The sequence below is a fragment of the Onychostoma macrolepis genome, chromosome 03 (genome assembly GCF_012432095.1).
Source record: "Onychostoma macrolepis isolate SWU-2019 chromosome 03, ASM1243209v1, whole genome shotgun sequence".
Lineage (NCBI taxonomy): Eukaryota > Metazoa > Chordata > Actinopteri > Cypriniformes > Cyprinidae > Onychostoma > Onychostoma macrolepis.
This window is the reverse complement of record NC_081157.1, coordinates 18,213,693-18,224,232: the sequence shown is the minus strand read 5'-3', so window position 1 is coordinate 18,224,232 and position 10,540 is coordinate 18,213,693. Positions and strand designations below refer to the sequence as shown.

The window sequence follows — 10,540 nt, the reverse complement described above, 5'->3', positions numbered from 1 at the left end:
TTTGTTGTTTCATGTATTGCATTATTTTAGTGTTATGCATATTACCCTAATGCCCTTGCATCTTTGTAATAATGTGCACACTAGCTATATGAGTTTATTAGTTCTGATTCATGGAACAGCCAGTTTTGATTCACTTTGAAGCCCACCGTAATGTACTTTGGTGTTCACACTGTGTGATGTCAAGAGAGATGTGCAATGTCATACAAGCATGGCCATTGTCAGAGTAGTCTATAGCTGTTGCAAATAGATTTTACACCCATCTGCAGCAGCACATCCTCCAACTACTCAATGACAGAACTGCTGGAACTGATGCTACCTTCAGTGTTGCACAGCATGTGTGCTGCGGTAGAGGATCGATAATCATTCTGATAGCGCAATTATGCTTCATCACTAATTAAGCTGTTGTCTTCATGAGTCTTTTCAGACACCCATTTAGTGAAGTGGACAAAGGAGACAGGAAATGGCAGCATAATGTTTCTAAATCAATACAAAAACATTATACAGCCTGTTAATTCGATACTGTAGAAGCTTATGTTATTGCAAAGAGTTACACTGTGTTAACTAGAGATGTTTATATATATATATATATTTTTTTTTTTCAGTATAAAGTAGCAATGTTTATATCTGTCATAAAATATTTCTAGATCCTCTTTTATATAAAAAAAGAAAGAAAAAAAAAGAAAAAGTAAATTGATTTTATTATATTCTTTACACAAATGCTTGATCTATTAGTATTGCCAGAGACTGTTTTCCAGCTAATGCTACACTGATCAATAATAAATAAGCTTTCTGTGGGAAAATAACAGTGCTTATTCTGATGAGCAATTATTCAGTCTTTGTTTCTTTTCAGATTTTACTTTTCCAAAGAGAACCTTGGGTGGTTTAAGAAAATAATGTGTTCTGGTTACTCAACTCATTGGCTTGACTGAATATGTTATGATTGTTCAAACAGGAATTTCTGGGAATGCCCCCCTTATCCATGAATTATAAATTGTATTCATACTTGGTACTTATAACAAACAGAATTTCAATAACATTTTATCATAAAATATAGGACTATGTATTGCCTAGGTTTATTAAACTTATTTTTTTTCCCTCTAAATTATACAAGAATTCAATATTTTTTTTATTTTTTTTTTTAGCAAAGACGAAAATCTCCCAATGATTGTGTGGAATTAATTGAGCTTTAGAAAACTGAAAATCCGTCCGCTGGGGTCAAAACTAGTTTTATTGACTTACTGAATTTTTTTTTTTTTTTTTTGCTTTAATATCCAGGGGCGGGAGATCATGATCAGGCGCGTGATGCAGCTCACAGCCGCAGACGCGCTTGCTATATAAAGCCCGAGCGCACCACAACCAGATTACAACCAGCACAAGCTGTCAGACAGAGAGAAGGAGAGCTGCTCAGATCACTTGTCCAGAAGACACTTCGGAAACAAACACGCCATGGAGGCTGGAGCGAGAGGGATGCACTGGAAACTTTTGATACTTTCTTGTCTTTTGGCGGACGGGATGAGCCAGGACTTTGGACAGACCCAGTTCATTTGCACGTCCGTGCCCAAGGATATGGACATATGCGCCGCTACACTGCAGAACAGCGTGCCTGGGGAGGATCTCAAGAGCACGGTCATGCAACTGCGAGAGACGGTGCTGCAACAGAAGGAAACAATCATGAACCAGAAAGAAACCATCAGGGAACTGACCTCCAAGCTGACAAGGTGCGAAAGTCAGAGCGCGTCCGAGCCCGGAGACGCGAGGGTCGGCGGCAGACGGAAGGAAACGGGCACAAAGAACACAATGGGAGATGTGTCGAGGGGTCCGACGGACACACTGGCTCAACTCTCACGGACTTTACAGTCACTCAAGCAGAGGCTGGAGAACCTGGAGGTATGTTTGTTTTCCTGGAGCGGTTTCTTCCATGTCGAGCACGGTGGATTTATTTGAGAACGCATTCAGATTGAACGGCGTCGCGATTGTCGCAACTTTAATTTTTATTTTACATCAGTTCACTGTATTTTACGTAAATCGGTGGTAAATGTTTGCGCACAATTTTCTTTTAAAAGACGCATTAGCCTACCTGAGACCGTAGACAGAAAACCGAAGATTGAAATAACATAAATAAATAATAAAATAACTATTGAGAATCTTCCACACTATTGATTTGGCCGCTCTTAAACACTGAACGTTTGGCGTGTTTTTTAACGAAAACTATTTTCTGTTAACGAACATCATCATAACGCATTTGATTCTTATGTATGTAATACAAATGTAACAAACAAACAAATAACCAACCAATAATCTTAAACATGATTGTTAAAAAACAAAAACACACATCTGGACCTTTTTATTTTATTTTAGTAAGATATTAAATAATATTTGAATATTAAATAATTATATGCAACTTAAATTACTTGGATATGGAATATATTTCACTCCTAGCAGCAGTGTACCTGTTTAAGGTTCTTAAACAGTGACCGTAGCGTTTTTATTCTAAACTTAAATCAAACGTTTCTCTCACAAATGTATGTTCACATTTTTCATTCGTAGCAATTTAGCCGGAATAACAACTCCGTCCAGGCGAACAGCTTGAAGGATCTTCTGCAGACCAAAATCGACGACCTGGAGAAGCAGGTCCTGTCCCGTGTGAACGGTTTGGAGGAAGGAAAGCCCGGGCTGCGCAACGAGAGCGAGCAGCGCGGACGCGTCGAGTCCACTCTCACTTCACTGCACCAGAGAATAACTGATCTAGAGAAAGGTAACTATTCGCATTTCTGCTCCACCTATCATGTACATGTCATGTAGATGTATCGGGCGCTTTCCTGACCTGTTTTTCTACATGGAAAATATTCTTGGAGATGCCAGCGTGGATAATAAATTGCCGTCGTAGTGTCGCGCTGGTGTGTCGCAGGAGAGGAGGGGGTCCACAGAGCTGCATTGCTTTGCATATCCAATTCCACCCAACCAGCTTTATAGCATGATTTACAGATGGGAACCAGAGAGTTTTTGCAAGCTCATGAGTTTTGTGAATTTTCATTCACGTGAATCACGTTTTTCTCAGTCATTAAAATGCATAATATCCCACAGCCTTGTACAGTCTAAAAGGCATTAATAGGATAGGGATTTTCAGCATTTACTCACCATAATTTCATCCCAAAGAAATAAGATTTACTTTCTTCTGTGAATTACAGAGATATGTTGCAGAATGTCTGTGCTGAGATTTCCCATCCAAATAGATACATATGGCAATTTGCTTCGTCAAGCTCCAAAAATGCACAAGAATAGTTTCAGTACTCCCACTCATTTGAAGCCATGTTATAAATATGTGTGAGGAAGGCATCAAACTTTAAGGTATTTGCTGAAAACCATCTGTAGCTCACAAAAAACTGATGTGCTTTCAATGATTAATTGATCAAAGCAATAAAAAATGGTTAATGAAAATATAGAACTAATATGGAACGTAATGCATTTGAAATGAGGCAAGGTCAGATCGAGCTGCAACGGAAGAGTGCATGACCAAAAGTTGTCAAAAGCATGAGAGCACTTAAGATTAAGTGCTTCCAAGAAGTTAATGAGCATATAGTTTCAAGTGGCCGAGCTGCTATGTCAGCATGTATAAAATAGCTTGTGCTATTTAATGCTATTTAGAAAGGGTTTGCCCTTATACAGAGAGTAAATCACATTTTATTGTTATTCTTATCTGTTTATATATATATATATATATATATATGTGTGTGTGTGTGTGTGTGTGTGTGTGGAAAGGTTTATATATCCTGGTGGGGACTTAAACATGAATACACACAGACTCATGGGGACTCGTGTCATGGTGGGGACCTAAATTGAGGGTACAAAAGCTTATAAATCATACAGAGTGAGTTTTTTTGAGAAAGTAAAAATGCTGAAAGTTTCCTGTGAGGGGTAGATTTAGGTGTAGGGTGGTAGAAAATACGGTTTGTACAGTAAAAAACCATTACGCCTATGGCCCGTTCCGGTCGCTGTGATTTTGCCAAGTAAGACATGTTCCTGGATCAACATTACTTTCCAAAAATATAGACTTAACCCAATCCCTACCCCTAAACCTAACCCTACCCATAATTTATTCCTAAAATCAGAGGGAAATGATAGCTGATTAACAAGGATGTAGAAGCACCTAACCCTGATCGTAAGCCTAAAACTGACATTTCCTGAAAAGTTATCCCTTAATTCTGATTGGTTGTTTGGAATGTTGTTCCAGGATCAACAAGGATGTTGATCCAGGAACATGTTGTACTTGGTGAAATCACGTTCACCGGAGATTTCCAACAAGGATATTTAACCAGACGTGTGTGTGTGTGTGTATCTTACATTTAGGTTTAATACTGAAAAGTACTCCAAAAGCAATGATAGTTACTTCAGTAACTAACGGGATCATAATACAGATAAATAACAAGTTTCGTGTTACTATGTTCAGAAGAATTTATTTAGATGAGTACATTGGGCAGGATATGGATTAAAAAGATTTTCAATAAATATATATTTTTAAGTAAGTAATTAATTAAATAAATAACATTTTATTGATTGTAAATTATATTTTATTTCTTGATCTGCTATGTTTGAATGCGTACACATACAAATTAGGTTTGAGAGGTACAGCACATGGTAAGAATATCATGGAATAACTTAAATTTCAGTCTAACATGCAAAGGTACTGTAAATGTTGCATGCAAATGTCTTCCATGGAAGAGAGAATATCGTGTAGGCTTGGAATAACTTGAGAGTTAGTAAACTATATGTCAGAATTGAATTTTTGTTTGAACTATTTCTCTACCTCAGTAATGATGCCCATTGAATGTGGCGTTTACTGCTTATTACTTGTTGCGAGCATCAAACACAAGAGTAGAAATAAATGAGACAAGGGAGGTTCCCAGGTGGGATGGCAGCACTAGAGTGCTTGTCTTTCCTCAGGCAAAAAGAACCAAATAAATCAATAAATACTTTTTTATTCCCTAGAAATATATTTTAAACACACATGATGCCTTATTTTTTGCTTTCAATGTGGACAGCAATATAAAAGTTACTGAGAATTATGTTTAGAGATTTTGTATGCTGTATGTATTTGACAAAATTAGATGACTAATTATTTAAATATACTCATGTATTTATTTTTTAATAACAGGCCAAAAGGAAAACAGACCACTGGATAAATTTCAGCTGACGTTCCCTCTGAGGACCAACTACATGTATGCTAAAGTCAAGAAGAGCCTGCCAGAGATGTACGCCTTCACCGTGTGCATGTGGCTCAAATCCAATGCCTCTCCAGGAGTGGGGACGCCTTTCTCTTATGCAGTCCCGGGACAGGCCAATGAACTGGTTCTTATTGAGTGGGGAAATAACCCTATGGAAATGCTCATCAATGATAAGGTACATTCATGCTGTATAAACACTGACCTGAACAATATTGAGAAAAAATATTAATTGTATATTAATTGAAATGAACTTTTAAATGCATAATTTCCTTTGTATTGCTATAATTAAAGGAGACAGACAGACAGATCTTTAGGTTTCTTCTGGTTTTTGTCCTCTTTTGATGTAGGTTGCTAAGCTGCCTTTCCTGATCAATGATGGGAAATGGCATCACATTTGTATCACATGGACAACTCGAGATGGAGTCTGGGAAGCTTATCAGGATGGTGTAATGAGGGGAAATGGGGACAGTCTGGCCCCTTACCATCCAATCAAACCACAAGGGGTATTGATTCTGGGACAAGAGCAGGTATGCATCCTCTGTTTAACTTTAATTCACTCATCAGTATGGCAAAGTGTGGCGTGGTAGTTCAAGATGTTACACAACGATGATTTAATGATGAGTGAAGAATACACAATGGCTCTGTTCCAAAACATAGTGAGCTGCCCACATAGCTGTATTTTAAGACATCGTAGGCTTTCTCTCAGGCAAAAGCTGGTCCAAAGTTAGGAAGATTAACTGCTGCTTTGTAAAACACCTACTTTTGGCTAAATTGAATGGTAGCATTGCATGTATCTTTTTCAGATAAGGCAATGCTATAATGCATTGCATATAGGGTTGTGCGGTATTGCCAAAAAATGGTATCTCGATATTTTCGTTAACGATTATTATCAACATTGTGCTAGTACCTTGGCTGGTTTAAATATGACACTAAAACCACCAGTAGGTGGCGGCAAGTCTCTGTCTTAATAAGAGATTCACTGAATCATTCATTCAAATGATTCATTCAAAACAGTTGATTCATTTATAAATGAAGTCTTAACAACTGGATCATTGATTCATTGACTCAAATAATTCATTCAAAAACAGATTCACTCAGGAATGAAACACTGCAGTGTTTCTCTGAGATGCACAAATGTCCTGTTTCAGCTTTGTTTGGAACAATTTTCATTACAGAAACAGAAAAAAAAAACAATCAATATTGTATATAAAATGAAACTTACTCAATATATCACTTAATAACTTCTTGTTTGTTAAACTGTTTTTTTTTTTTTTTTTACAATTAATGTCACATTTGCGATCACATTCACATGCTGATATTCGGGAAACGGCACTCTTGCTTGTGTGATATTGCTAAACTAGTCTATATCATATTTTATTTAAAAAAATAAAAATAAAAAATCTGTACAGGGATGTTTTTGCTTTTTTCATCATGCAGTGAATGCTTTTGGACTCTAAATACGTGTTTTTGTTTGTTTTTGCATATACATACTCAATAATGTCAGCTCACACACCATAAAAGGAACAATTACGATATTATCTTAGACAATATACTGTATATCATACACCCCTAACTGCAGCTGATATTTTTTTCATTGTCTTTTATGCTTATTAATGGAGCAAATTATTATTTAGCTTTTTAGTACTAAAACCCTATAGAAATCAGTTTCTATATTCCCATATTTTCACTTTTGAGATTGCATTTTAGTGAGGATGCTGCTCTAAGGTGTGGTCAATTTAACTATCATTTGCCGTGATCTGAAACATCGCAGAACAATGGCAATGTCACCGCACCTTTAGAAGGCAACTAAAGGTTTATTAACAGAGCCAATTATAAGAAGATATCACCGAAAAGAGTCTATTCTAAAACACTCTATAAAATAACCAGTAGACAAGAATTTGGCCCATTTGAAATGCAGAGACCTTCAAAGACGCCTGTAGGGATGAAAAGCACATATGAATCATTTATGGGCAGATTAGCTTCAAAGGTTAACAGGGACCAATCATATGTCTTTGAAGGCATTCAGCATTTATTTTATCAGCATCTCAAATAAATGTTATCCACCTGCAGGATACTCTCGGTGGAGGGTTTGATGCCACTCAAGCGTTTGTCGGTGACATGGCGAATTTCAACATCTGGGACCGAAAGCTGTCCGTGGGAGAGATTTATAACCTGGCCACATGCAGCAGCAAAGCACAAGTGGGGAACGTCTTCTCTTGGTTGGAAACCAGCATTGAGATCTACGGAGGAGCTTCGAAATGGACATTTGAGGCCTGTCGCCAACTGAACTAAAAGAGCACAGAAATCTCCCAGCCAATGAGAGATATGAGTTTCCAGGTGTCTGTTACCAAATCATTCATCCTTAAAGAACATTTTCAATCAAGAAAAAGCATAGACATCAAAGTCAATTGGAATTTTCTAGATATTTCAATATTTCTTGTCTCTTAACACTTAAAACAATCACGTTTTTGTCATTTATTTCTGGATCTTGAAGGCATGTGCTGATGTTGGTCTTAGCTTGAAGGCACCGTGGTTCTGCTCTTCTCTGGTTGTCTGTTGGGCAAGCAACGCCTTACCGGAAAACTACTTAACGCGATACGGCTCATACTTCCATCTTTACAGCCTGGATCATTTGACCTCTTCCTTCGAACAGGAAGCCATTTAGTCTCGCAGTAGATTTCTGAAACACTTAGGTTACTTTTCCCCATCAGGATTATTAGATAGATCTACCCACTGCCTGGGATACTCACTGTGAACTTCGGATGTAGAATGTAAAACAAGCAAAGCTGAGTGTGTTCTTTTCTTTTTAATCATGCTTTTGTTTTGTCTTATCACCTCCTGCTTCAAGCATTTATGTTTGTTCTTTTTATTTTTGTTGTTGGTGTGTCTGTGTATGTGTGTGTGTGTGTGTGTGTGTGTGTGGGTTTGTAAAAAATAACTTGATAATTGCCAACATATTTCAAGCCTGGGTGCCTTGGGCTGTTGAAAAGATCAGATCTCGACACATTTGTCATTATTTGCAGTGTACTTCTATTTATCTCTTTCTTTCCTTGTGTAACTACTGATACGTTATGTTGATTACACCTCGTAACAGTTCAAACGGTTTGCGAGAATAGGCTGATAATTCAAAGTTGTTTTAATTGTGGTGTGTTCGGCAGGTGTTTGTATTTTTCAAGGAATGTTACGTGTACAGAAAACAGCATGAACATCTAAATGCTGAAACAGCATCAAAGAAAAAAACTGCTTTTATTAGCTCATTTTGGGTTGAGATTTTATACTGTATTGTTATATGCTAAAAGCATGGCAGCACTGAAAGATGAAAAAGGTCTAAATTTTGTAATAAAATTGTTATATCAAAAATAGCAAGTGTGATAGTGCCTTTAAATGATTGATTTGCAATGAACAAATGCATGTTTTGTACAAATGTGTACAGACAATACATTCTGGGGGAAAAACACACTACTGTTCAAAAGTTTGGGTTCAATATATATATATTTTAACCAATTCTTTTATTCAACAAGAATGCATTGAATTGATCAAAAGTGACAGTAAAAAATGTCTTACCAAAATTATATTTAAATAAATATTATTCTGATAATTTTATACTCAAAGCATAAAAAATGTATCATGGTTTCCACGGTTTCAAATATTAAGTACAACTGTTTTCAACATTGATAATAATATCATTGGAATGATTTCTGAAGGATCATGTGACACTGAAGACTGGAGTAATGATGCTGAAAATTCAACTTTGCCATCACAGAATAAATTACATTTTAAATTATATTCAAATACAAAACAGTAATTTAAATTGTCAAATATTTTACAATTTTACTGTTTTAATTGTATTTTTGATCAAATACAGTGGAGATCAAAATAAGAGAACAACTTACAATTTCCTAAATATTGAGGTCACTGCTTAGTCCTGTTTGAAGTTATCCTCACATGAGTAAAAGCACAGCTTTTTAGGCATATTTCATAAGTTAAATCTATTCTGAAGCACAGTATAAAAAACTTAAATGAGATTTTTGAAAAATAACTCTGATCAAAATTAGAGAACGCTTTCAGATACCTCCCAGTTATTGGTGTTACTCTGGCACCTCATGCTAATTTCCATAATTATCTAACAAACTCTATAAACTGGCAACCTAACATTTCAGTTTTCACTGACTTTGCAAGATGGTGAGCCGTTCTAAAGTGACTGAAACCCTCCGACAGCAGGTTGTCCAGATGAAGGCCAATAGCAGCCATAGCAAGATAAGTTGGTCATTCCAAATCTGTGATTTCTAGAATACTGCATCTTTACAATGTCACTAACTCATTTAAGTCCCCCAAAAGGCTGGTCATCCACAAAAGACAAATGCACGAGAGGACAGGATAATGTGGAGAATCTCTATGGGCAATCGGTTCAACACTGCAGCTGGAATTGCTTACCAGTTCAGTGCTGAACGGGGTAAACCTATTCATAAGGAGAAATAATCAAAAGGCTAAACTAGGAGTACAGTATTTTGTGTGGAGAGAAAAGAACTGGTCCAAAGTTTACTTCCATGATGAAAGCAAGTTTAATTTATTTGGGTCCAGATGGAAAGATTATGTTCAGCGTCAAGCTGGGGAAAAACTGAACCCAAAGTGTGTAAAGAAGTCAGTGAAAGGTGGAGGAGGAATTGTGTACAAAAGTTGTACACCATGATTCTTGAAAGCTGCATGGTAGACAATCTGATTGGAGCAAGCTTTCTTTGGCTTTGTGCTAAATATGCATCAGACAGCCAGTAAACAAACTGTGTGCAGTCTGTAGGAGTATATTATCTGAGGCTAGGAGACTATTTTACTAGTAACATTTGATTTCCCAGAATTTTCGCTACATTTGTCGAGCAATCTATGACTCAATGCATGCGCTTCTGGCTATGCAAACTCGATATCATTCATTTGTGCATTCTGAAATGTGCCAGAACACAATTCAAAAAGCAATGCAAGTGGCACTGCTGCTTCTTACAATTCAATTTAAACCAGATATTGCATTCTGGTTTCTCATAAAGTTTCCAGCCAACTGGGGAAAAACAAACTTTTAAACGCAGTTGGCACTTACATTGAACAAAATTATAAACGCAACACTTTTGTTTTTACCTAAACATGCTCAATGGGTGACACATCTAGTGAGTATGCTGGCCATGCAAGAACTGGGATGTTTTCAGCTTCCAGGAATTGTGTGCAGATCCTTGCAACATGGAGCCGTGCATTATCATGCTGCAACATGAGGTGATGGTCGTGGATGAATGGCACAACAATGGGCCTCAGGATCTCGTCACGGTATCTCGAAA

At 37.0% G+C, this 10,540-nt stretch overlaps 1 protein-coding gene across 1 annotated transcript; it reads left to right on the top strand.

The window, feature by feature from the left end:
• Positions 1 to 1,358: 1,358 nt before the first annotated feature.
• nptx1l (neuronal pentraxin 1 like) lies at positions 1,359 to 8,738 on the top strand. Its single transcript, XM_058766289.1, has 5 exons — positions 1,359 to 1,887; positions 2,548 to 2,755; positions 5,153 to 5,397; positions 5,570 to 5,749; positions 7,293 to 8,738. Exons 1-5 carry the CDS (start codon positions 1,447 to 1,449, stop codon positions 7,512 to 7,514), a joined length of 1,296 nt encoding a protein of 431 aa, XP_058622272.1. The 5' UTR covers positions 1,359 to 1,446; the 3' UTR covers positions 7,515 to 8,738.
• Positions 8,739 to 10,540: the final 1,802 nt, after the last annotated feature.